The 25,686-nt window shown below is 47.3% G+C and overlaps 1 protein-coding gene across 5 annotated transcripts in view; it reads left to right on the forward strand.

Moving 5' to 3' along the window:
- Positions 1-25,686, forward strand: part of ULK4 (unc-51 like kinase 4) — a 600,065-nt gene that overhangs the window by 443,547 nt on the left and 130,832 nt on the right. For all 5 annotated transcript variants that reach the window (XM_075556008.1, XM_075556007.1, XM_075556009.1 and 2 more), the window contains one exon: positions 5,432-5,617. In XM_075556008.1, the coding sequence (XP_075412123.1) occupies positions 5,432-5,617 (186 nt within the window). The remainder of the gene's footprint in view (positions 1-5,431; positions 5,618-25,686) is intronic.

The following is a 25,686-nucleotide window of genomic DNA, read 5'->3' on the forward strand; positions in this document are numbered from 1 at the left end:
CAAACCAGCTTCCCCTGTTAAGCGACTGGAGACGTTCCATTGTGCAGACTAGCTTTGTTCCCAAAGCCACCCAGCTTTATACCACACCATGTGGACGGTGAAACCTTCTGCTGTGTCTCATGCTCTGGTTCTTGTTCTACTTAACGTCCTCTGCCACATCTCCAGTATCACAACTTTCTGCCTCTAGATTGAGGAAATTCAGTGTTAAACCCACCCCATTCTACTTCTGACACGGCTATTTATACCGAGTAGGATGAAGGAATTGACCGGTTTATACATTAATGTTCCAAGTGTTTACAATTGCAACGAAGCCTGTTCATAGTCACAACTGCCAGCTTTCCTCTCCACCTTCCCTGACCCGGAAGAAAAGAGGAAATACACCCAGTATGCTTTTTTACAGCCAGTTTATGCCCAATCAGTCAGGGAGTTTCAAAGACTGTGGCTAGAAGAGTCAATATTAAGTACGTGTTATCCACTTCTCCAGATTTGCCTTGGTCACTGCCTCTCCCTGATTTCCCAGAACGGTCACTGTCACTTTGGGAGTTCAATGGTCAGAAGTGTGTAAAGAACCCACCGTGGCCTCTGAATTTGTGCCAGGGCGAGAAGTGGGGTTAGGGCTCTGACTGTGGGCCACAACCTTCCACAGGCCAAATGCCTTTCAATTCGGGCTCTACAGCAAGGTCAATGTGCAGAGACGATCGGTACAAGGCCAGAGTGCTGCCCACATGATTCACAGCCACAGAGCTCATTCTGTGGAACGAGGGAAACATGACACACGCAATCATGGTTGGTGGCACATTCGTTCATCATGGTTGCAGGAAAGACTGTGGAAGCAGGAAAGTGGCCAGGATTGAAATAGACACACGACTGCAGATGGGAAACGCTTATAGGATTGGTTCTGGGGCCTTCTGGCCACCTCGGTCAGGGTTTGACTCAGGACCATGAGCCCTTGGTAACTCAGTTTCCATTAAAGGGCTGTCTAAGCAATGCCTTAAGGGTGAGACCGCCCCTCCCTGGGTTGTTGAGGGGAGTCGTAGCCCTCCACCTCCCAACACACGCTGCCTGATGAAGGTGGATTGAAATTGCCAATTCCGGGACTACTGAAATGACAGTATTGCTTTTTTCCCATTCTACTAATACTGTGTATAACGTTCATTGCTTTTCAGATGTTAAACTGACCTTGGGCTCTTGGGACAAATCCTACTTGGCCATGGGGTATAATCCCTTTAATGTGCTTTTGGTTCTGGTTTCCCACAATTTGCTAGAGAATTTTCGTGTCTGTATTCTTAAGGACGATCGTATAGTTTGGTAACAAAGTCATACTAGACTCACAGAGTGAGTTTGCAAGTATTCTTTATCCGGTCTTCTGAGTTGATGCGTAAGGGGTGCTATTTCTTCTTTAACTCTTTCTCAAAGTTCACCAGGGAAGCCAGGTGGCTTAAAGTATTTCTTTGTCGGAAGGTTTCAGCCACTAATTCACTTTCTCTAAAGTTGTTGCTAGGTGCATGGAGCTGGTTCTGACCCACAGTGACTATGCACAACAGAGCGAAACTGCTGCACGATCCTGCACCCTCCTTGCAGTTATTCCTATGCCGAGCCCATTTTCTCTCAATGCATTTTGTGTACTAGCCAAGTTACAGATTTCTTTGTGAGTGAGCTGGGGCCTGCCCCCTCTGCTCTGGGACTCTGTTCTATTAATTCTAGCTGTCTTGCTCACCAAGGGCTTTTTCTCGCTCTCTGCAACAGAAGGGATCTACCGGTATCTTCTAGAGCCCTTCCCTGTGCTGAGATATGGAAACTCTGCCAAGCCTGTAGACTAGGACAAGAGAAGGGCTCGCCTTATCTGTTTCCCATCTCTCAGTGGCCACTGCCCTTCATTTCCTGATGTCTGATGGCTCCCAAATCATTGTTTTACATCTCATGTCTGCTCTTTATTATTGTTACTGCTTTTTGTTTCAGGCAGTTGGGTGTATCTTGCCCATTATTCTAGGGAGGATGGGGCAATTTGTATTCCTTCCCAATTATTATTTGTTGACAGTTTTATTGGCAATTAATCCACACAGTTATATTTTTAAATCATTTTATTGGGGACTTGTACAACTCTTATCACAATACATACATACATACATACATACATACATACATACATTGTCTCAAGCACATTTGTACATTTGTTGCCATCATCATTCACAAAACATTTGCTTTCTGCTTGAGCCCTTGGTATCAGCTACACACAGTTGTTTTTAAGCAAACCTAAAACACAGACATTGAGACCGACAAGGATACAGGAACTGCACCTCGCTTGAATTGCTTGAAATGACTTCACTCAACATCCTTCAATTATTTGAAAAATGCATCAAAATTAAATGAAAAATAAAACAATGTTAGAGAGAAATAGAAACCCAAATATCTGTACTGGTTGCAACACGTACCCAGAATCGGTGACAAGAAAAGATCAAATGTATCTCCTCGTGCTGGTGAAACAGAGAAAGGTCCTGTTCATGGGAAAGAAATTCTGTGGATTAATGGATGATAGAAAGCATATGGGACCGAATTAAAGTTGTGAAGAAACCTATCACCCAGAACATACACAGAAGGAAACTAACCAGAAGGTAGGAACAGATGCCAAGGATGAATAAACTCAGAGTGAGGTAAAAAGCTGATAACGTCCCAAGGCATTTATCAAGCTAATTGATGATTAATTCCAGGAACAAGCGGACCAATCAGGATCCTCCTCCTTTCCATATTGTTCTGTTTTGCTCCACCATAAAAATTTGAGAACCACACAGTAAAATGGCCTGTCTTTCTGAGATGATGTTCAGCATGGGAAGAGGGCCTAGGGGAGAAACACTGCAGAGTGTGAGGTTAATACAGAGGACAGAATGGGGTGGGCTTACAGGGGTGGCCACTTTAAGGACAAAGAGATACACACAAATGCAAGGTAATTCCGAGCCAGCTGCCTGTAATAATCTACCCAACCTCTCATTTACAAAACAGACAACAAAAGACCTCCAGACAATTGAGGAGCCATGGCAACAAGAAATAGGCTAATGTGACTAGGACAGCTTGGTATATAGGGAATAAAAATGATTGGGAAGAAAGGAGAGCCGGAGTCATGATCATCAGAAATGTAAAACAAATGTCCGAGCGACCCATATGGAGGTCAGAGAAGAGAAACCAAGGAATGAGAAGCAGAAATGAACAGCAAAATGGCAAGTTAGACTTACCCCCTAGCCTTTCCGTAATTACCTTAAATGTAAATTGTCTAAATATACTGAAAAACATGCCCCAACAGAATGCCGTGCCATCGAAAGTCCCTTCGAATACAGTGGGATTGACAAGTTGAGTGTTGGCACAGGATGGGTAAATCTATTCCCCTCGGCCATGAGTGTTAGGGAAGCGCAGTGGTTACATTAATATCAGATAGAGTAGACTTCAGGGCAAGGGCCATTACTAGTGACAGAGGGCCATTCGGTAACAATAAGAAAACCAATTCACTGGGGAGGCACCCCATTTAAATGTGTGCACATCACACAGCAAAGCCTCAAAATACATGGAGGAGAAACGATAGGTTTGACAGGACAAATAGACAAATGCACAATTATAGTTGGACACTACAAAACTTCATTAGCAACTGATAGAACAACTTGAAAGAAAATTGGGATAAAACAGAAGAACTGAGCAGCATAGTCAACCAACTGGCTCTAGCAGACTATAATTGACCTATGCTTACATGCCACATTGACCCAGCAACAGCAGAATATATTTAAGTACCTATGGACCTTATAAGAGTCCATATCATGTTTTGAGTCATAAAACAAACCTCAGCAAATGTAAAATAATTAATACAGAACATGTTCTTTGATCCCAGCAGACTCTAGAAATCAAGTACATCAAGACAAGAGGAACGTTTCCAAATATTTAAAAAGTAAACCACGCACTTCTAAGTACTCCATGAATCAAAAATAAAATCTCAAAAGAAAATTTAAAAATACATGTAACTGAATAAAAATGAAGTTATCACTTTCCAAAACATGTGTGGCAGAGTGATAGCAGTGTTGAAGAGAACATGTATAATAGTAACTGCTTATATTAGAGATGTAGAAAGATTTCAGATCAGTCATCTAAGTTATTACCGCAAGGAGCTAAAACAAGAAAATGAGCAAAATTAAACCAAACCAAGCAAAAGGAAGGAAATGTTGAAAAACAACAGCCTTGGAGGGAAAAAAATTTTTAAAAAGTTGTTGCAAACAGTAAGAGAGAGAACCCAACAGAACAAAGAGCTGATTCTTTAAACAAACAAGCAAAAGTCAATAAAATGGATAGGCATTTATTAGCAGAGAGAGAAGACAGTAATCATTAATAAAATGAATGTGTAGAGGCTTGCAGTGTGTGTGCGGCCCTACAGCCATTATAGAATCATAAAGGAATGCTATCAGGGATGTATGCACACAAATTCTTTATTTTAGAAGAAATGGATCAATGCTTCCCCAAACCACAAATCACCCAGACTCAACCAACATGCTCACCTGGATAGTCCTACTGTAATCATTTGAAGAAAGTGAATGGGCCATTTAAACACTTTGGCAAAGCAGCCAAATTGATTTCAATGAAGAACTCTCCCACTACATGTGGATCTAGCTTCAGTCGTACACAAGCCCTCCCAGAAAACAAAGGGCAGGGAACCCTTTGTAACTCATTAGGACTGGTGCTGTTTGTTAAGTAAAATCCGACTGTCTACAAAAAAGATCGATGTGGCTGTTGTTAGGTACCATTGAGTTAGTTCCATGGTACCACAGAATGGACCGCCACCTGGCCCTGCAGCATCCGCACAATGGATCCTGTGTTTGAGCCTGTTGTTGTAGCCCCCGTGTCAGTCCCTCGGTCCAGGGTCTTTGCCTTTATGGCTGCCCCTTACCAAGGCTCAGGTCTTTCTCCAGGGACTGGTCTCCTAGTAACATGCCCACAGTCGGTGAGACCAAGCCCATCCTTGCCTCTAAGGACCTTTCCGGCTGTACTTCTAGACAGACTTATTTGTCCTTTTGGCTGTCCGCGGGACTTTCTGTCGTCTCTGCCAGCACCACAGTCCACATGCATTGATTCTTCCTTGGTCGCCCTTATGCAGTGTCCAACCCAGAACAAAACACTGCCCAGTCCTGCGCTGTTCCCCCGAGCGCGCGCGCGCACACACACATTTAATTCCTTTCTCCACAAACTGTGTGCAGTTCCCTCACGTATGTACTCAACATACATGCTATGTATGCATTAAGGAAGGGCAACACGTGGTCATTCTGATTCCACTGGCCTAGTTTGAGTTGCTGTATGCAATTTGAAAAATACATGTGTGTGGTTCTGAATTCTATTATGGAGCCTTCTCAAATTAATACTGTTTTTAAATGGAGCTTGAGTGGCCTTATTTGTTTATTTCCAGCTGCTTCATGAAGATCCTGAAATTTATGAGGTGTCGTCCAAGTGCCTGTCCATGCTGGTTCAGCTGTACGGAGGCGAAAGCCCAGCTAGCCTGTCTCCTGACAATGCAGAACGCTTTGCTGAACTGCTCACGCTGAAGAAGGAGCCCAGGGAGCAGAAGCTTCTGTTGCGCATTCTCCGAAGGCTGGTGAGTCCACACAGAAACCAGGGCTGGGCTCGGGATCTGAATGTTGACCAAGTGGACGGGAGGCAGTTTGACGGAACTGAGTCGTAAACTTCCAGATAGGCTGCACACGGTGGTGAAAGAACTCCAGTTCCTTCCCCCTTGGTCACCTGTCGTTACCACTGTGCAGTCTGCCCATCTGCGCATATGGGTCCTCGCGTAAGCTGCTGGAAGTAAGCTAGCTAGTGTGCCCCTTACCTCTTCGTCTGTCTGTCCGTCCGTGTGCATTTCTCAAGACAAAGGGATATGCTCCGATGTCCAGTTCCCCGAATCAGGATAGTGAACATTGATACTGTATTTTATGAATCTGCTGGCCAGATTCCAGTTCGACCCACTGTCTCCAACGGTCTCTAAATGTTTCCTTTTCTGGCACCAGAGAGCTAGGCTAGGGTCTGGGTGCCCTTTCAGTGGAAAATCTCTTCCATCTGGGATCGTTCCCTGAGCCTTTACCATGTATGATGATTTCAGAGAATAACTAGGAATGTTACGAGATGGCCTGTGTTTACCAGTGTCTCTCCCAGGCTTACTGGGTGCAGGTGAAGGGCCACTGTGTCCAGTCTGAATGCGAACTTGCGGGAGTGTCATGGGTATTTGCCTCTTGCTGGTGAACTCCAGTGCGATCATGTGGTCCTATCAATCAAGGTTCGTATTCCTAATGTTCGTAATGTGTACGAAGCAGAGGGTCTTCTAATTCTTTCTGTAGTTATTAGCAGCATTCTACCATAAGGGGGAAAAAAAGTTCTCTTCTTTTCCATTTATTTATTTTTTCCATGCCCTGTTTCCTTATCGTCAGAATCAACTTGTGGATTCTTCTGTTTCCTGGGCTACAATCCACTGCTGTCTCAGGTTTGGCCTGTGGGAATCTCTCCTGGAGCACTGCTGCGTCTTTGACTGATTTATTTATTGTGATAAATCATTTTATTGGGGGCTCGCACAGCTCTTATCACAATCCAACCATACACCCACGCATTGTGTCAAGCACATCTGTACATATGGTGCCGTCATCACTTTCAAAACGTGTCTCATCGTGCCCCATCTTTATTGGGGTCTCCCTTGTTGCTGCTGATCGTGAGTCATAACATGGGAGTCCAGCCCTGGAATCAGCCATTTCTCTCGGACAGGCAGGAGGGAGGACGGGGTCCCGTGAGTAACAATGTGGTCGCCATTGTGTCCTGGCTGCTGGACTCCTTTCTCTTTCACCTTCACATTCCCCGTGTTCAGTGTAATGACTGAGTCCGGTTCATCGTGGAACCTTTCAGAGAGAGATTTAGAAAGCAAGATACAATCGTGTGCAGGGTTGAGACGTCAGTCACTGTTTCCCTAACCCTCAAAACAGACTCAAGACTCTTTGTCTGCTCTCTTTCTGCCCATCTCCTGGAGGATTCCTTAGAAAATCACTGCTGTCTCTAATTGAGCTCCTCAAGAATGCCAGCAATGTTTGCCATCCTCTGCCGTCTGCGACGGGATACTTGCCTGAGCCAGTCCCAGCTGAGCTCCAGTTACATAAAGCAACAGCCAACTGAGGATGCAGCCAGCTCAGGTGGGGTCAGGAGCTCATCTCCTCTGAAGCTCTGCTCTGTGTAGACTGCATGCAGGACACGAAGCAGAGACGTGACAGCAGGTGACCGAGAAGGTGGGTGGTGCCAGCACCACCGCTCCCCCTGCGTGATTCAGTCCTTCCTCCCTCTGCCCTGGGACGCCCTGCTGGGAAGTCACTGGGAGCCTTTGTTTCGCCTTTGCTGGGTTCCTTCCAGTCTCATCTTCCCCCTGTTCAGGTTAGTGACGCTCTCTGGTTCATCTGCAGCGTGTGAAGGCCGTTCCAGGTGGTCGGCAGGTGTTTGTCATTACTGTATTAAGCGACTTCTGAAGCTCCATCTCGTTTTAAATCTCCATGGTAACCCTGCAGTCCATCCAGTGATTGTCCCCACTTTACAGGTTAAAATAAGGCTCCAAGCACTGAAGCAACATCCACAAGGTCACTACCACCTAGGGACTGGCAGACTGATTTCACCCCCAGGCTGGATTGCCCCCAGCCTGTGCTATCTGCACGCAGCTGGCCCCCGTGACTGGCCTGCCCACACTGATCGAACGTCTTTACACATTCATCAGGATTCTCAGCCGTCATAGATGGTCATGTGCTTCTCCCAGGTGAGGTATGTTCAATTGAGTCCCCCCAGTACACGCTGCCCTAAGCCCTGGGGCCTCGAATGTGACCTTGTCTGGAAAGAAGGTCTTTGAAGGTGTTCTCTGTTAACACCATGCCTTACTGGAGTCTCGCGGCCTCCGATCCCCTCTGATATGCAATGAAAGAGGACAGTGGTCACAGAAAACAGAACCACAGGGAAGGGGTCCATCTGAGCATGCATCCACTCGCCAGGGAAGGCCTGGGCCTACCAGGAGGTGGCAGAGACAAAAGACGGGATTTCCCCCTAGAACAGAGAACTGAGCCCCGTGGCACCTTACAGTCAGACTCTCAACCTCCAAAACCGTTGCTGAAAGGCACGCACTTTGGGGACCTGTTTACAGGAGCCTTCAGAAAGTGATATGCCAGGTATCTTATGCTGCCTTCATTTAGACTCTCCACACTTTCCATTTTTGACTGAATTTTCACCTACAAGGCCCTTGACATACGTGTATCATTGTTCATGAAAGAATACATTATAAAGTACAGTTCCGCCCAATGACAGGAACACACACACCACCACCTCCACCACCACCACCTCCACTACTATCCCCCTCCCCCGGGAACTTGCTGGGGGAGATGATGTTTGAATAAAGGTAGCTTGTTGGCTGGCTGGGCGTGGAGCGAGAAGCCCATCCGGAGCAAAGGGCAGATCATGGACCTGAAACATAGACTGGGAGAGAGGGGCCAGAGGGTTCCCAATGTGCAGCACGTGGGGTTTGGAGACTGTATTTTGAATTATGGTCTCTGAGACAAAAGGTCGAGGGCAGCGATTCGATTGACTTCTAGTTACCTTTACTATGAAATAAATCATTGTCCTTGTTTTATTACGCCCGTGTGTCATGTAGGCATTTAATAAGTTTCTGGCCGAGTTGAATAAGAGAGTCTATAAGGGCTATACTTTTGCTGTCGACAACGTTTCATTTTTAGTCTTCCTAGGCACCTAGGCCAGGGAGTGATCTTAGCGATGTTTACTGAGTCCGAGGTCGGATGCTTCAGCCTCCGCCCCCACCGCCCTAGCCCCTTTCCCCATAGTCGTCTGCCAAGTTTCTTAGGAGTTGATGAGATTGAGTATGCGGAGTGCAAGCAGAAAGGGACTTGCAAGGTACAGGGAAGTGTAAGATGCCTAGTGGCGTCCTGCTGCGATCCTCCAGGTCAGCAGTTCGAAACCACCAGTTGTGCTACAGGAGAAAGACAGGGCCTCTTCGCTGTAGGGTGAACGGTCTCTGAAACTCTCAGGGACCTCTACCCTGCCCTCCAGGGTCACTCTGTGTGGGCCTCAGCCACACAGTGGCAGTGAGCCTGTTGTCACCTGGGAAGGAGACCAGGCCCTCAGACTCTTCTCACAGGGGCCAGAAGAGTTGCGTTTGACAGGGAAGCCAGGACGAATGTAGGTTGTCACCTGGCATCACTAACTGGACAGAGGAGGCCTGATAAGCACAGCCTTCCGGTTGTACGAAGCTACGGAGGGAAAGTCAGGCTCTTCAGGAACCTCCCTAAAAGGACATTTGCTAAGTGCGCGCGTACAACCCCAAAATATTCTTGGCTCATAGATTCATACTCAGGCAATGAACTTGTTATTGACTGGTAGGCTGTAGTTATTGGAGACGGAGACTAACTTTGGGGAATAACATGCCAGCTCCTTCCCAGCGAATGACATTGAAGGACCTGAATTTGGGGAATTTCAGTATTGTGACAGTTAACTTTCTCAAACCACAATTTTCACTAAGAAAGCCGTAGGGTGGTTAATTTCCACTAATGGCATTGGGATATGTTTTGCCTTTAGGGGGCACTTTTTTATTATTATTATCATCGTTTGTATTGAGACCATCCAGAGAATGGTGGGAAACCAAAGGATTTAATTATCTGTTGTAATTTACCAGGAATTTGGGAGATTTTATAATTATACCTTGTGCTCGAGTTTGTTTGCAATGTGATTGGAGTCCTCAAGTCTCTCCCTTAAACTTGCTATCAGTGGGAGTTTTCCCAGGGTAATGGTTATAGATTAGCTACTTGTTTCTTAATTAAAGTGAGTTTAATTCAACACTCAAACTATTGTCTGCACATGCACCGTCACAAACCCGTTCTGTGCCCGCAATGGGCTCAGACATTCACCGTCAGCTCCTGTACGAAAGCAGAGACGTGATTCTTGGGAGGGGGATGATCATGCGCGCACTGACCTGGCCAACACCCCGCCCCCTTCACGCCCGTCCACCTGATGTGGGGGTGCCACTGAGGTTGCTTTTTGTAAATGATGAGTCTTAAAGATCAGTGAACTCTGTCCTCCTCTGAGGACCTTACACTCTATGGCTTTCAGGAAGGCTTCCTGTGTATTCGCCGTGGATTTCCACACGATTTCTTTGGTGGGGCTCCGGGTCCTTCCACCGTGAGTATGAGCTTGTTCTGGGCTAAAGACAACAATAGCATCATCTTCTTCAGGAACAGGGTCTTCATAGCTTTCACGAGACCACAGGAAACTAGGCAATTTACAGCTATTTTCCCGCCCTCCTTCGCCCACCATCTCCTGCATTTGAATGGTACCATTTACTCAGAAGAGACCTGAGACCTAGGAGAGAAAAATGAAGCAATGTTCCTTAAACTGTAACAAGAAGGGAAAATGGTGCTTCTCTCCCTCCTGGGGCTGTCATTTTGCTACTGTGATGAGTCGTCATGTAAATATCTGATAGGCAGGATGTATTTCCATTGTTACAAATTGAACACAATTAAGGCCTCTGTCTTGAAGCATGGTGTAGCATGGGTCAGTCTTCACACTGGGTTCTCGTCTGTGGATGTGTCTGCATGTGGGCAGACACACCTGGAGGCAGATAGAGGAGTGGTGTCTCCGTTTCTAAGACCATCGGAAATAGGTGTTTTCCAGTGGTCTTAAAAGACTCCCGTGAAAGGGTCGTTCAACCCCCAAAGGGGTCATGCCTCACAGGTTGACAACCACTGCTTTAGCTCGTCTGGCTGTCCCCAGGCAATGCTCTGGCCTCTCACTTTGCTTGGGCTCCCAGGGGAAACACTCCTGAGATTTTGAGCAAAGAGGGAACTCAGGAAGCAAATGCAGTAGAGGCATGTATAGCCTGCTCCTCACAGAGGCCCACTCTGCTGCGCTGCTATTAGTGAGACAGCATTGCACTGCCCAAACCTTAAGTAAATATGGTGTGCCCTTCATACTCTCCCCCACATTTTCTATGCGTGTCCCTGCTCCCACATGCACATGCAGACTCCTAACCAGCCTGTCCTTCCTCATCCTTAGTCTGATCGCTGCCCTTCAGGGTGTGGTGATTTCCTCTCCCGTTGACTTATTCTCCAATAGAATTAGTTCCCCGTGCTCACGGGAGTTATCCCTGGTGGCCTAGTGGTTAGGAGTTGAGCTGCCAACCGCAAGGTCTGTGGTTCAAAGCTGTCAGTCCTTCTGTGGGAGAAAGACAAGGCTCTCTACTCTGATAAAAATTCCAGTTTGGGAAACCCATAGGGGCAATTCTAACCCCACCCTTGGGGTCACTATGAGTCAGGATGGCAGTGAGTTCGGTCTGGTTGGTTGCGGCCCCCTTCATGAAGTTCTGACAAAACTCACTCCCTACCTGTCTCTTTGTTCAAGGTCCCACTGTCATTGTGAGTGCTGCCACCCAACCTTTATTGTCCAGAGTTTCAAAACCCTAGAAAAGTTATTATACTATAATAGTTCATAATTGTAATTCTCTTACCAGGTTTTCTCTCTCTCTAAGCCCCCTCGTTCATTCATTCACTTTCTGTCTCTCTCTCTTTGAATCATGGAACAGTAAGGACATCATGGCACTTGGTCCCTAAATACCTGAGCACATACTCATAAGAATAAGGATATGCTCCTAGTTAACCCACAACTCCACCAACGTACCCAAGAAAATCAACAGCCACTTTGTGGCTTCACTATCCAGTTTGTAGTCGCTTCTCCCTAGTGGTTAAGAGACGACCTGTATAGCTCTTTATGTTTCGAGCCCTGATACAAAGTCCAAACACTGAGTTCCATTGTTTTCTTAGTCTCCCTCAACCTGGAAGGCTCTTTCTGCTTTATTCCCCCTCACGAAATTGGCTTTCGAAGAGCCTGAGTCCCTGGCCTTGGTCTGCGTTCTGGAACACTACGCTTCTGTGCTCATGGTTCAGGGGGTCATTTCTGTTAAGGGTCTCATGGGCGACGGCACCTCAGAGTGTGACACATTAGGAAGCATGTGATGCCATGCTGCTACACTTTCTGTGGCGTTGGGCGTGATGGCACGGTCAAGAGGAGGGACTGTCAAATCGGTCCATCAGGAAGGTAGTGAAGGGGCACGTTTCCCTGTGCAACTAGCAGTAGCCCGTGGGGAGACTCGTTGGCCAGGATCATTATCCCCAGTCCTCCCTTGACAGTGCTTTCAACAGCAGAGGTTAACAACTCTGAAGACAAAAGAGCATACTGGGAGCAAAATAAATGGTTCTTCTTTTAGGCCCGAGAGGGGACATTTCCAATGTATTGGTTGCAGAGATGCTACCCCTCCAAAGGCTGCTAGTTCACTGAGAGTTTGCTCAATGTAAGCTGTGAGTAAAAAGCTAGGAGCCCTGTCCTTAGTGTCAGGCCCTAGAGCTGCCTTACAATTGAGAGAAAGAGGACGAAAACATACTGCCAGGGATCTTTAATTGATCCCAACCTTGAAAAGTCCCACTTGTAGGTAATTACTATCGGGCTTACATTATAGTTACTGTTTGTCACCATGGCGTTTCCCTGCTTCTTAGTGATCGTTTTGACCACTGTCGACTTTGCTGGCCACAGAGGCCACAAATGATCTGGGTAATTGGAGAGGGGTGGGGGTCTTTAATGACATACTTTGAACAAAACCATTTTCAAAATAATAAAGCTTCCAAAGTCTGTTAAATATTAGAATGAACATGCCTGAAAAAGACTTCTTCGTGGTTGTGTACAGTGAATGAAAATAGTTTTCGTGGCCCTTCACCTATGAACACCTAAGATTTTTAAATTTGGGGGTTTAAAGACAATATTTGAAATGCCATTTTCCTTTCCATGATCGGTACCAATTAAATAGATTCCTTTCACCGAGACAGTGATTTCATATTGACATTATATTAATAAGAATGTTTCTTTCCTTAAAATGTTTGATTGAGACTTTATGTCACAAAATGATGCAAAGGGTCATTAAAATACATTAGTTTTGTCTTTGGACAATATCTAGGTTTTAAAGGCATTTGTTTCATCAGCTCTGTAGCATTCTAGAGCAATCAGATTAGAAAAATTTCTTCTTATGGCAATAAATGTACAAATGTGCTTGACCCAATGGATGCATGTATGTATTGTGATAAGAGCTGTATGAGCCCCAAATAAGTGATTTAAAAAAAATCTCTTCATTAATGGAGTTTACTGGGGGGTGAGAGTGGAGAAATGGTGACCATCATTAAGGAATAAAGTCTGTATACTTATTCAGTCCATGTCCTGAACAAATAATCCAAGTTGCTGAAATAGATGGAGGAAACAGATCAGAGATTGGAGGAAGGTTCATTAACAACCTGTGATAGAAAGATGGCACCATATAGCATGTGGAAAGTCGTTATGGTTGGGACTTAAAACACTTACTGATGAAGATCGAAACCTATAGTCTTTAGTATGCATTGCACCTCAAAGTAATCAAAAATCCTCACCACTAAGCCAATAGGAAATATCATGATAAATGGAGAAAGGATTGAAGTTGCCAAAGATTGCCTTTAACTTGGATTCAGAATCAAGACTCGTCGGAGCGACAGTCAAGAAGTCGAAGGACCTGCAGCATTGGAGAAGTGAGCTGCCCAAGACATCGTCAACGTGTCAAAGAGCAACAGTTCCACTCTGAGGACTAGCGTGTGCCCAGCCTACACTGTGGTGTTTTGAGTCACCACATAAGGATGTGAAATTTGGACAATCAATAAGAATGTCCAGAGAATTGATGCATTTGAATTTGGGTGCTAGCAAAGAATACTTAAAGCGTGACGGACTGCCAGAAGAACAAGCAGATCTCTCTTGGAAGAAGGACAGCCACCGTTCTCTTTAGAAGCAAGCGTGGTAGGACCTGGCCTTTGGACGTGTTATCAGGAGGGAATGGCCTTGGGAAGGCAGCGGGCCAGCCCCAAAGAAGAAGACCCTCAAGGAGATGGGTTGACCCCGTGGCTGCAACACCGGGCTCCCACCTAACACTTGTGAGGACGGTGCCGAAGAGAGCGGTGATTTTTAACTGCTGTTCACAGGGTGGCTATGGATTGGATCCAACTCGGCAGCACCCACCAACATGTATTCTTTTAGATAGTAAAAGTTCTGAGAAGGAAATTATAGGCAGGAAGGAAGACTATCGTGGCCCTCAGGGCTTTAGATAATGTGCTCAGGGAAGGTCTCAGTCAGAGGAGGACATCTGAGAAATGCCCGTGGACGTGGAAAAGCAGTCAGGGGGATATGTAGAGCAGGAGCATGGAGGGGGGAGTTGCTAAGCTTGTGGGCATGTCCTAGGAACTACCAAGAGGTCGAAGTGCACAAAGAGAAGAAATTATGGAGGGCTTGTCAGCCCTCAAAAAGAAGTGGCCACTATTCTGAGAGATGTGGGAGACTTTGGACAGCTTTAAACAGAGGCATGAAATGATCTGCTGCTGTATGGAGAGCAGACACTGAAAAGCATGAAGATGTCCAGTTGTCTACAGATGGGCTTTGGGTCTCCACTCTACCCCCCCACTCCCCAATTCACATTGATTATGATTTTGTTAAGGGTCTTAGATTTTTGATACCTGGTCCCATCGACACCTCATGATCACACAGGCTGGTGTGCTTCTTTCATGTGGGCTTTGTTGCTTCAAGCCTTTAAGACCCCAGATGCTATATCTTTTGATAGCCGAGCACCATCAGCTTTCTTCACCACATTTGCTTATGCACTGTTTTCTCTTCAGTGATCGTGTCAGAAAGCAGAACATCACAGAGTGCTGGATTATTAGAACAAAGTGTTCTTGTGTTGAGGGAGGACTTGAGTCGAGGCCCAATGTCCATCTGCAGCCTTAATTCTTAATATATAGATATAAGTACATAGATCTAGTCCCCTCTTGTTATATATAAATATATTTACATATGTACATGCTTGTATTTAGACCTCTATAAATGTCCTCACAGAAGGGTTACAAGGAAGATCTGAGCTAGTCAGGGTGCAGTATAGCACCAATGAAACACACGACTTTCCTCTAGTTCTTTAATGCTTCCTCCCCCCTCTATCAGGACTTCAGTTCTAACTTACAAATCGGATTAGACCAGAGCATGTACACGGGTACAGATATGAGCCCTCAACACAGGGAATCCTGGATAGATAAACCCCTCAGGGCCAACAATGAGAATAGAGATACCAGGAGATTAAGGGGAAGGCAGGGGTTGAAAGGGGGAATCAATCACAAGGATCAACATATAACCCCTTCCCAGGGGGACAAACAACAGAAGAATAGGTAAAGGGTGACAGAGGATGAAATAAGATATAAAAATAATCTATAATTTATCAAGGGTTTATGAGGGCAGAAGGGAGAAACATGAGCTGATACCAAGGGCTCAAGTAGAAAGAAAATGCTTTGAAAATGTTGATGACAGCATATGTACAAATATGCTTGACATAATGGATGAATGTATGCACTGTGATATGAGATGTAAGAGCCCCCAATAAAGCTATTTAATAAAAAATAAATATTCAAAAAAAGGATGAAGAATAAGAGATCAGTAGGGTACAAAGCACCATTTGCTTAGCGGAAGAAGTGTGGCTTACTGCTCTTGTAAAGAGTTACGGTGCCGGGTGCACACAGAGGCAGTTCTCCCCTGTCCTCCAGGGCCATTGTGGTCCTTGTGTCAACGTTGACTTGATGGCAGTGAGTCTCCATAGGGTCACTGAGTCAGAATGGACTCCAGGGCAGCGAGGAGGAGGAGTAACTTGCAATCAGGCTCGAGGCATGGAAGTCAGAAACGGTCATCTTCGGGATATGTTTTGAAGACAAAGTCAATAGAATCAGCCAACAAATGGAATATGACTTTGAGACAGAGACTAGTCAAATATAATTTTGGCCTACTCGAAAACCGTGATGGCTATAATTACAGGAGGAACTGGTTTGAGGGGGCAAGGAAAAGAGGAGATCAGCTTTGAACCTGGTGACTTTGCGAAGCCTGACCAACTTATACGTGGGAATGTCACGTTGGCAGCAGGTCAAGCAAGAGTTGTCTGACGGGAGGGGATGATGGGAGAGGCCAGGATCAGCACGTGAGCTGCTAACTGGGGACTCTGGAGGGTCTCCAGTCAATGATAACGATGAACAAGTCTAGCCGTTACCGCGGCACACCACAGAACCAAGTACTGAAGAAGAGAGGGCAGCCGGAAACCTGTACCCGGAATGGGGTTGGAGACATGGGCAGTGAGGAAGAGAAGCAGCAGGTGGTATGGTACAGAGTCATTGGACTCGATGCTTCGGGGTGAGGAGGGCGGGAGAATGGTCAGGAAGCAGCAGGCTGGGTCAAGGGGCCTACCTGCGAGCCTGCTGGCTCTGGGGATCTGAACTAGAGGGGCCTGCCCGGGAAGCAGTGTCCTGCGGGGAAGTGCACCTTACTGGAATGAGAAAGCAAAGAAAGTGTCCAGAGGAGATCGAGAGAATACAGGAAGCTTTGCTAGTGACTGCCCACAGAGCATGGGGGGAAAGACTCACAAAATGAGGAGGGGTGAGCGAGAGAATCAGAAAAAGAGATGTACGGAGGCCCATGAGCATGGGAACCGGGGATGGGGGGGTGTTAGTTACTTGGGAGACCCAGGTGTCCCAGCATGACCAATGTAAACCAGGACAAGGGATGTGAGGAGGGTCCCGGGCAGACAGGCTGAGTTGAGGATATGTGAGGGGAGGGGGCTTTCTGGGTGCCTGTGGAGTTCTGGAACTCCTGCTTCCACCTGGGACAAAGGTGACCCCAGCCCGAGTGCCTGTGTGGCCATGTCCCTGCACTCAATGGAGTCAGCTGAAGAGCATGCTTATTCTGAGAGTGGGGCACCTCCATGAACCCTGCCAAGGAGGCCTTGGGGGGCCACCTTCACTCCAGCCCACATGGCTCTCACTGTATGCTCGCTGTCACATTATCGACATGGGAGGATGGCCCTTTCTGTCTTTCATGTTTAACTTCCTGGCCGCCGTCATAAACTGTTTTGCTTCTGCATAAGGTTTCCCCTTGCTTCTCAAAAGAGCATTGCCGTTAGAAGGGCCGGCTCTATGGTCACCCCGGAAGAGGCGTTCCTTTTCTTCTGCAGTTGGCAGTGCTCAGGCTCCTTGGCTATCGGTGGCTCTTCTCCAAGGCCGGGGGTGGGTGGGGGGTGGGGGTGATTCCTCCACCATTATTTGGACAGGTGTCGTGAAGTCTCACCTATCCTGCAAAATTTGAATTTTCACCTTGCAATGGATTTTCAGTGTCATGTGTATCAAACAGGTGCCAGCTGATAGAAGTATTGCATCCAGGTGGGGTGAAATTGTGTGTGTGTGTGTGTGTGTGTGTGTGTGTGTGTGTGTGTGTGTCTGCGCACCAATTGCCCATCAGCTTCTTTGGCTCAAGGACATTTTCTTCTCAGTTCAGTCAGTGTCCCTGGGTGCTTGGGTATAGAAAATTAGTATTTGGGCACTAAGATGCCCCTGCCCCTCTCTCAAGACCTTGCTAGCCCAGAGAACTGGGTGATCTCATCTGCAGACATGGTTTCTGTTCAAGAATTTACCTTTAAAATCAAGCGTGAACAATAAATGATTCCTTGGATCAACGTCAGTAGGCTTTTGTTGTTTTAGGTAAATATTTTGACTTGTGGGGTTGGCGGGTAGCCCAGGGAATCCGTGGCCTAGAGGGAAAGCCCCCAGGTTCCTCAGGCATTTCTCCTGAGAATGGGGCTGCAGGAGGGCTGCGGGCAGGGAGGGGGCCTTAGAGAGAGGTGGAGCCTCATTGGAATCCCAGCTTCGACAGTGGGGCCCAAACTCCTTGACCAGCGTCCTGTCCCGGTGGTAACGCTGGAGCGGTTGATAACTCGGGTGCAATTGTCTTTCTCGTTTCCTGGGATTCATGCCACCCCTTCCTCACCCCCCTGCCCCCCGCCATTGCCCAAGGAGCGGGTGAGACAGCGTTTCTGCGGATTATGTCCGGGGACCTGTTGCTTCCCCATTCCCGTTGAAAGCACGCCGCCGCTGCCATAACCGTCCTTGAAGCAAATAATGACTGGGCTCTCGTAGCACATTATCCGGCAGGAGGATTCCATCGCGGACGCCAAACACTTGTCGTTACTGTAAACCGATAGCTCTGAGTTCCTTGTTCGGGCGCGTTATGGATCTCATTCACTGGGTCTCCCAGACGCAGAAGTTCTGATGCTCCCTGGATTGTTATGTCAGGACACTGACCCTGTTTATTAACGCCCCACGGACCTCTTGTGTCATGGGCGTGGGCAGGTTTTAATGACACGTGAGCGTGTCTCTGGAGATCACAGATAGGGGGGCCTTTAACATTGTGGAGTTGCCTAGCAACCTGGAAGTCATTACATTCCCAGGCTCCGTAATAACACAATATACTTTTCTTTACCAGTCCCTGATGAAAATGTAATAGAAATAATCCCTTTCCAAAGGTTGTGCTCTATGAGTGGATAGAAAAATAGATTTCGCCCCCCTCTTTACATAGCCCAGAGCTCTCCTGTGTAACAAGTGTTGTTTTGTGGATGTGATGTGTGCCAGGAGGAAACACACTCTTCGATGATGTTCTTAAAAGAAAGCCTATTATTCAAAGAAGCTTGATAAAAAATCTGTAGCAATTACCACACATCTACCCCTCAGCACGTTGGGAAGAGTGCTGCATTTAGTAGTGGACTGCCAGCGAATGCCAGACTGTCTGCGTGTTCCTAGTCGGTTTATTCGACCCAGGTGTTTCCTAGTCCTAGGACAAGGTTAAGGTGTAATGAACACATAGTCTCACACTTCAAAGTAGTAGAAGCTAAGCCAGTTTGAATTGTGGAGAGTTTGCCTTACAGACTATGTAAAACACACAATTATTTGTGATTTTAAAGCAATAGCTTTCAGCCCATGAAAGTCATCCCCGACTTCATGCAGTACATGCAGTTCATAGCAGCACTGTTCGTGAGAGCCCAAGTGTGCAGATAACTCCACTTGGTGGATGGAGACGGTGTGGCCCATAGAAATGCAAGGAGTTCTGGTGGGGCTGTGTGATAAGCAACTTCCAAGGTCAACAGTTCAAACCTAACAGCTGCTCCCCAGGAGAAAGATGAGACAGTCCATCTGTCCCCAGAGAGAGCTCCAGTCTCAGAAGGGCTGTGGAGGGTCTCTTTCCGTCAGAATGGACTCGATGGCTGTGGTTTGGGTTTACGCGTCTGTCCAGCTCCATTCCTTGCCATCAAACTTGATCCAGACGAATTGCTACCCTGGCGGACGGGGTAGCACTGCCCTGGTGGGTCTCTGCGGCTATAACTCTTTATGGGAGTTACCTATGGGGGTAGACAGCCTCATCTTGCTCCCTACATATCGACACCATGGAATATTATTTAGCAATAACAAAGAATGCAGTGTGGACACATGCCATAGAATCTGGAGGAAATTTAAAAGCATATGCGGAGTGAAGACTACCAGTAATGTGATTCCGCTGATGTTAAGGGATGACTCTGTGGAGACGGGAGATGGGTGGTTGCCGGGGCTACAGAGCGAGGGTGGGAAGCGATTGCTGTGGAGTCTGCAAAAATGTTCTGAAATTAGATCATGGGGAGTATAGTGAAAAGTACTGAATTGAACACTTTTACAGTGGTGAATGTGCTGTTACTTGGATTTGACGTAAAAATGAGAACATCCAGTAATAAAGTGATGGATAGATAGAGGCAGGGAGGCACAGAAGAGTCGAAGGAAGAAAACAAAATCCTTCTTGACCTTGAACTTATAGCGCCTAGGAAACCAGAGTCAATGTTGTATTTATTTTTTTCTTCTCACATAACTCACATATAAGAATACACACGTAGACACACATGTGCACATATTGGCATATACTCCATTGCCAAGTGGCCTGGGCGTCCACTCAGAGGCCTTGGACTACAGGCCTGGGGAGCCACAATAAGCAGTCCTCTCCTGGCCTGGGATAAAGAGACAGAACACTGCACGGTGGCAGGCAGGTGTTTGCACATCTTCCACAGGAGACCATTGGCATGGGGTGTGCGACACAGCTAGATGGCTAGCCGTTTTTCTGGGCTGTGTATTTCGGATACTATTTGTAGACTCTTTTCAGCTGGGATTTCCTTAGGGCAAATAAACAAGGCTGCTTTCCACTACTCAAACATCTAACTATAGAATCTGCATCTTGAATATTAAATTACTAATTTCATATTAAAATTATTAATTTAGGTAGTAATGTTTAAAAGTACCTATTTTGTTAGAGTATCACCTCATATTTATGACACTGTAATTTGTGAAAAAAACATCACCCGCATCTCATTTAACCCCAGTGGTCTCCCCTCTTTGGGGAGCGAGCAAAGTTCGTTACCACAAGTTCATTAGCATACAGGATTCGGTTGAAGTCGGTCTGAAGAAGATTCTAAGAACTGGATCACATCGCACCTGCATGAAGGACACGAGCCATTTGACTGGGATTCATTCTCTGATCCCGGGGGCTCTCGGCTATGGGCTGGGGTTTGGTGGGCGGGTGCTGAATGCCCCGAGTGCTACTTATTGTGTTCTTGGAGTGCAGTCGTGCCCTCAGTGTCCTGCGCTGTGAAGAGGTCCCGTCTTTCCTGGAGGCGAGGAAAGGATTTAACCCGGGCAGGCTTTCGGTGTAGCTGATGAACAGACCCCCACCCCTTGGTGGAGATCAGTAAGTCTCACTCTATGGTTTGTGAGCAATCACTGTGCAACGTGGACTCCTGACTTTAAGCCCACTTGATTTATATCTTTGATCAAGGAAAATCAGTTGTCCTCAGTGCTTCAGCCCTCAGTTATTTCCCTATACGTTGATGTGGCTTCAGCCCTCCCTGGTGGCCTTCTGCACGCTGGCGTGGATGGAGAGGTCACTTTCATGACGTGCGTGTTGTGCAAGGGCCGGGAACGTGTTCTCATGGTGAAGCGCTGGGACCTGGGGCTTGGGAAGCTTTAGGTGGATGTCCCATTTCTTTCACCAGGGTGGTCGCTGGGCCAGTGACCAGCCAGTGGACGTGATCGTCCACGAGTCTCGGTTTTCTTATCTGGAAATTAGCAGTCGCCACGTTTCAACCCTACTATGGTAGCAAGGATTAAACAGGGACATGCAAACGAAGTGCTCAGCACGTGCCCCGCCCACACCTGCTCCCGCTGTCATCATCTGCATCGTCCATACCCTGCCCATCATGGCCCTTCCGATCTTTCGCTCACGTGCTGCCCGCACGAGAAGAGTGTGCTGCCTTCCCTCCCAAAGGTGACATAGTTCCTCTTATAACATATCGCTGTGAAAAAATGAGATGTGCTGTTGATTTCCTGGGTGTTTAATGATAATGACGGAGCCCTGGGACATCAAGGTCAGGTCAGCAGTTCGAAATCCCCAGGCGCTCCTCGGGAGCAAGGGGAGGCTGCCTGCTTCCATCGGGATGGATGGTCTCGGAAACCCTCCGCAGGGCCCGAGTCAGTCCACTCGATGGCAGCAGGCTTGGCTTGTGTTCACTGATAGCTGGCCACTTAGAGGGTGTGCTTTTGTCCTTGTGGGCTTGGTTTGGGTAGGTTAACTGGCATGGAAATAGCTTTCTTTGCTCAAAGGAGAGCACTGGCTCATGGTCGCCCCTCCATCTGATTATTTGACATGTGAGCATCAGGTGGGGTGACAAGGTCCCTCAGGACCCTTCTACCTTGGGGATTGCAGAGCATCCTTCTGAGGTTTGACAACTGTAACAAAAAGTCCAGGCACTGGACTCCATCTGTTCTCAAACCCTTGAGACAGGATGCACCCCTGAAACAATTGCCCAGAGATCATCTTTAAACCTTAAAGTGAAAATATCCCTAGAGCAGCGGTTCTCAACCTGTGGGCCGCGACCCCTTTGGAAGTCAAACAATCCTTTCACAGGCGTCGCCCAATTCATAACAGTAGCACAATGACAGTGATGAAGTAGCAGCAGAAATAATTAGATGGTTGGGGTGTCACCACAACACGGGGAACTGTATGAAAGGGTCACAGCATGAGGAAGGTTGAGAACTGCTGCCCCAGAGAGTCTCAAGCCAGTTGTCCAACTTCCCTAGCACAAATGCCTGCCTTGAGCACATGCTCATTGAAGAACTCTCTACTTGGATCTGTGTGTGGTCGGAACCTTAAGAGGCATGGGTCGGGGGAAGCGGTTAGGTTCACGGGAAAGGAAGCGCCCAGAAAACCAGGTGAAGCTAGGTGCACAGTCAGGGACTCTGAATCGTGCATGTGGAGACAACGAATTGGTGTGCATTTTACTGCATTTATTCTCAACCCTAACCAAGAGAAAGGGACAAAAACCAACAGCAAAGCCCAGGGACCTAAGGGACACAGGAGGGAGGAGAGCTCTTCTGAACCTGGTGATGCTGATGTGTTCCCTTGGGGAGTTGCCTGCCTCTGCTGTGCTCGCTACTGCAGGACCGCGTTCCACACGTTCCTGACCATTTGCCATTGATCTCAAGATAGATAGCACTGTGGAAGCCAGACCACGTTCCATGTGCCAGAATTAGGGTTCAAAGCCACTCTGCTCCGAGATTCAGTTGCTGTCAGGTGCCACGGAGTTGTGGTGCCCGCCCATAGCCATCTTCCACACGACAGAAGTCACAATCATTCTTATGCCTGAGCCCATGGTTGCAGCCCCCCTACCCCCCCCAAAAAAAAATCCAACGAATTGCAGTCAAATCCATTCCCACCTGCAGCCGCCCCACCAGTTGCAGGCCCCGTGTGTTTCAAAGTAGAGCTGTGCTCCGGCTCCCAGGGGCAGGACTTGCACGGAGTCTTTTCCAGGGCATCCTCGGCCCTTCAACCGTCTGTATCACTTCGGTCCCCATTGAGGATATAAATGAGTAGGGACCATCTGTGAGCCTCCCCAGGGGCAAGAGTGATCGGAGCCCAAGGGTTTTCCATAAAGGACCCCGAGTGGAACTGAGGGACACATCAGATCTCTGGAGAAGGAGCCTTGGCAAGGCCCCAAACTCACTGCCCTTGAGTTGGCTTCGACTGTAGGACAGGGTGTAACTGCCCCTGTGGGTTTCTGAGACGGGAGCTATTTCTGGGAGTAGGAAGAAACCTCGGGGAAAGACCCTCATGAGAACCAGCTGGGCTGCCACTCACTGGCCTGCAGCACACCCGCCCCCCCCCCCCCAACACAGAAACCAGCTCTGACATCCCTTCTCCGAGGTGGCCCAGCCCTCCAGCTCCTGCCTCCGTTGGGTGTAGTCTCCGACGGAAGACTTGGCTGATTCCTCTTCCCTTTTCTCAGCGCTCATTTCACCCCACCATTTCTCTGAAAGTGCTTCTGGGGGGTCTCCTAGACCTCCACACGGCAAATCCACAGTCTGTCTCTCCCCTCTCCCTATCTACTCGGACCTTCCTTTCGGAAAGTTTGTACGTGGCTTTTCGGGCACCACTCTTTAGCGCTCTTCTTATCTCCTTTGCTGATATCTCCTCTTCTTCCTAATTACTAAACTCGTATGGCCCCTGTAGGACAGGCTTGAGCTGACCCTGGGAGTGTCAGGGCTAACGGTTTATGGCAGTAGAAATCCCCATCTCTTTCTCCTCGGGAGGGGCTGGTGGTTTCAAACTGGTTTCAGACCGTAACCATCCTTTCACCATAGGAGTAGGAGCCCATTCTTTCATCGAGGTAAGTCAGTTAGGCAGCAGTCACTGTGTTTGCTGTGCTGGAAACAGGGGACTTCTCCGAGCACATTATGTTCAACTTTGAAAAACTCCTTTTCACCCCTGCGGAGCTTAGAGCAATTGCCCTGACGATAATTTGAGCTCTTCAAACGCTTTCAGGATTGCATCATTCACTCATAATCTCTCATGGGAATTTGGGCTGAACCGAATAACAGTGTGTCATCCTCTGACACGTGTTTTCTTTGCCTTATATGTTTGTTTACTTAAATAACAAACGCAAGGGAATACAAATGCATATTTCATCAAACGTTTAGTGAGTGATGAAATGAATAAATCCATATTACAAGTATTGTTTTGTAACAGCAAAACCCTGACTCAGGAAGGACCAGGCGGCTCTCATGGAGAACTTTAAAGAGGAAATATTTATTAGACAGCGACTCAGAGGAACTAACATTCTGAAAGGCCTGGGCCCCAAATGTCAGGTGGGCACAGCTTCCATACTTTATCTGTGAGATCAAGGTCAGAGAAACTGAGCAAGGCCACAGAGCTGAATAGGCAGGGATTTTGTGTTAGTCTGGGTTGACGAGAGAAACAAATTCATAGACTCTCATGTATATAAGAAAGCTTTATATACAAGATCAATTGATTAAGAAAACATTCCAGCCCAGTCCAGGTCAAGTCCATAAATCTCATGTTAGCCTATATGCCCGATACCAATCTATAAATTCTTCTAAAGACCAATCTATAAATTCAGCACATGCAATGACACCCAGTGCAGGAAGATCACAGGCCACTGGGTGGAAAGTCTTGTGCATCCAGTGGTGGTAGAAGCATCTCAGCACTGGTGTGGGACTCCATGTGGCTCCTCCAGCTCCAGGGCTTTGGCTGCCATCAGCACAGCTCCATGTGGCTTGTCAACAGGAATGTCTCTCAGGGAGTGAGTGTATCTGGTCTCCAGGGAGCTATCTATCTCCTTCGTGCCTCCAAATGAGGTCATCAAGCTGCAACCTGATCAACAGGCTAAACCTCACCCCCTTCACTCTTCTGTCTCAAGTTGACAAGAGATCATGTAACTCCCACAGATTTCTAGTGCAGAAATGGGTCGACAGGAAAGAAGGAAGGGGGAGGGGTGTGTTCCGGGATGAGGAAGTACACAAGGTGAGGCAATGCTTTGGATTTCTTTTGCAAAGGTCACAATTCCTTATGAGTATTTTCCTTACAGTTTCATCTAATTTTTTTATACCTATGAATGGAACGAACATGACTGTGGTCACTTAGATTAAATACACTGTTGCACTGACTAATGTAAGTTTTCAGTCGCCCACCTTAGAACCCCGGTGACAAGCGCCATTTTAACTACTGGTGCGCTGAACGCAGCAGAAAAATCAGGTATCGGCTCTGCCGCATTCCACCACAGGTCATCTGTCTTCTAAAGGTTAGTTCGTCTTAAAGACGTTTCCAGCAGAGAGACTTCAAGCAGCAGTAGGAGAAACATGTCGGGAAAAGAATATTGATTTCTCCAAACCTGTGAAACAGACGAGCTGGAAGTAGAAGAGATTTCTCCTACTAATGATGATACCATCTACCTACTATTGCATTAATCATAGAGTAGTGCGTGTAAACAACCCAGAAGAGGCCCTGGCAGAGGGCAGGTGGGCCGGCCCTGCTGCCAATGGACCAATTCAGGAGCACAGGCCAGGAGCTGGGGCTGGGCTGCAGCGCTGAGTGAGCCCTGCCAGGCAGCCAGTCCTCCCTGACTGGATTAGAAGAAGAGACGTGGGCCAGGGTTCACATCTACACCTTCACCATCCCCCTTTCTATCGGTGTGTCCTCAGGTTAAGTCGTTGAACGTCTTGGAAACCGAGTATTAACTTACCTGTTTAAAAAACAAAAAATTCTCTACCATCGAATCGATTCCAATTCACTGCACCTCTGTAAGACAAGCATGGCAGTTACATCATCTCCTGTCAACTTGAGAAGGGATGGCGTCTAGCCTGTCAA

Source organism: Tenrec ecaudatus, chromosome 8 (genome assembly GCF_050624435.1).
Source record: "Tenrec ecaudatus isolate mTenEca1 chromosome 8, mTenEca1.hap1, whole genome shotgun sequence".
NCBI classification, from domain to species: Eukaryota; Metazoa; Chordata; class Mammalia; order Afrosoricida; family Tenrecidae; genus Tenrec; species Tenrec ecaudatus.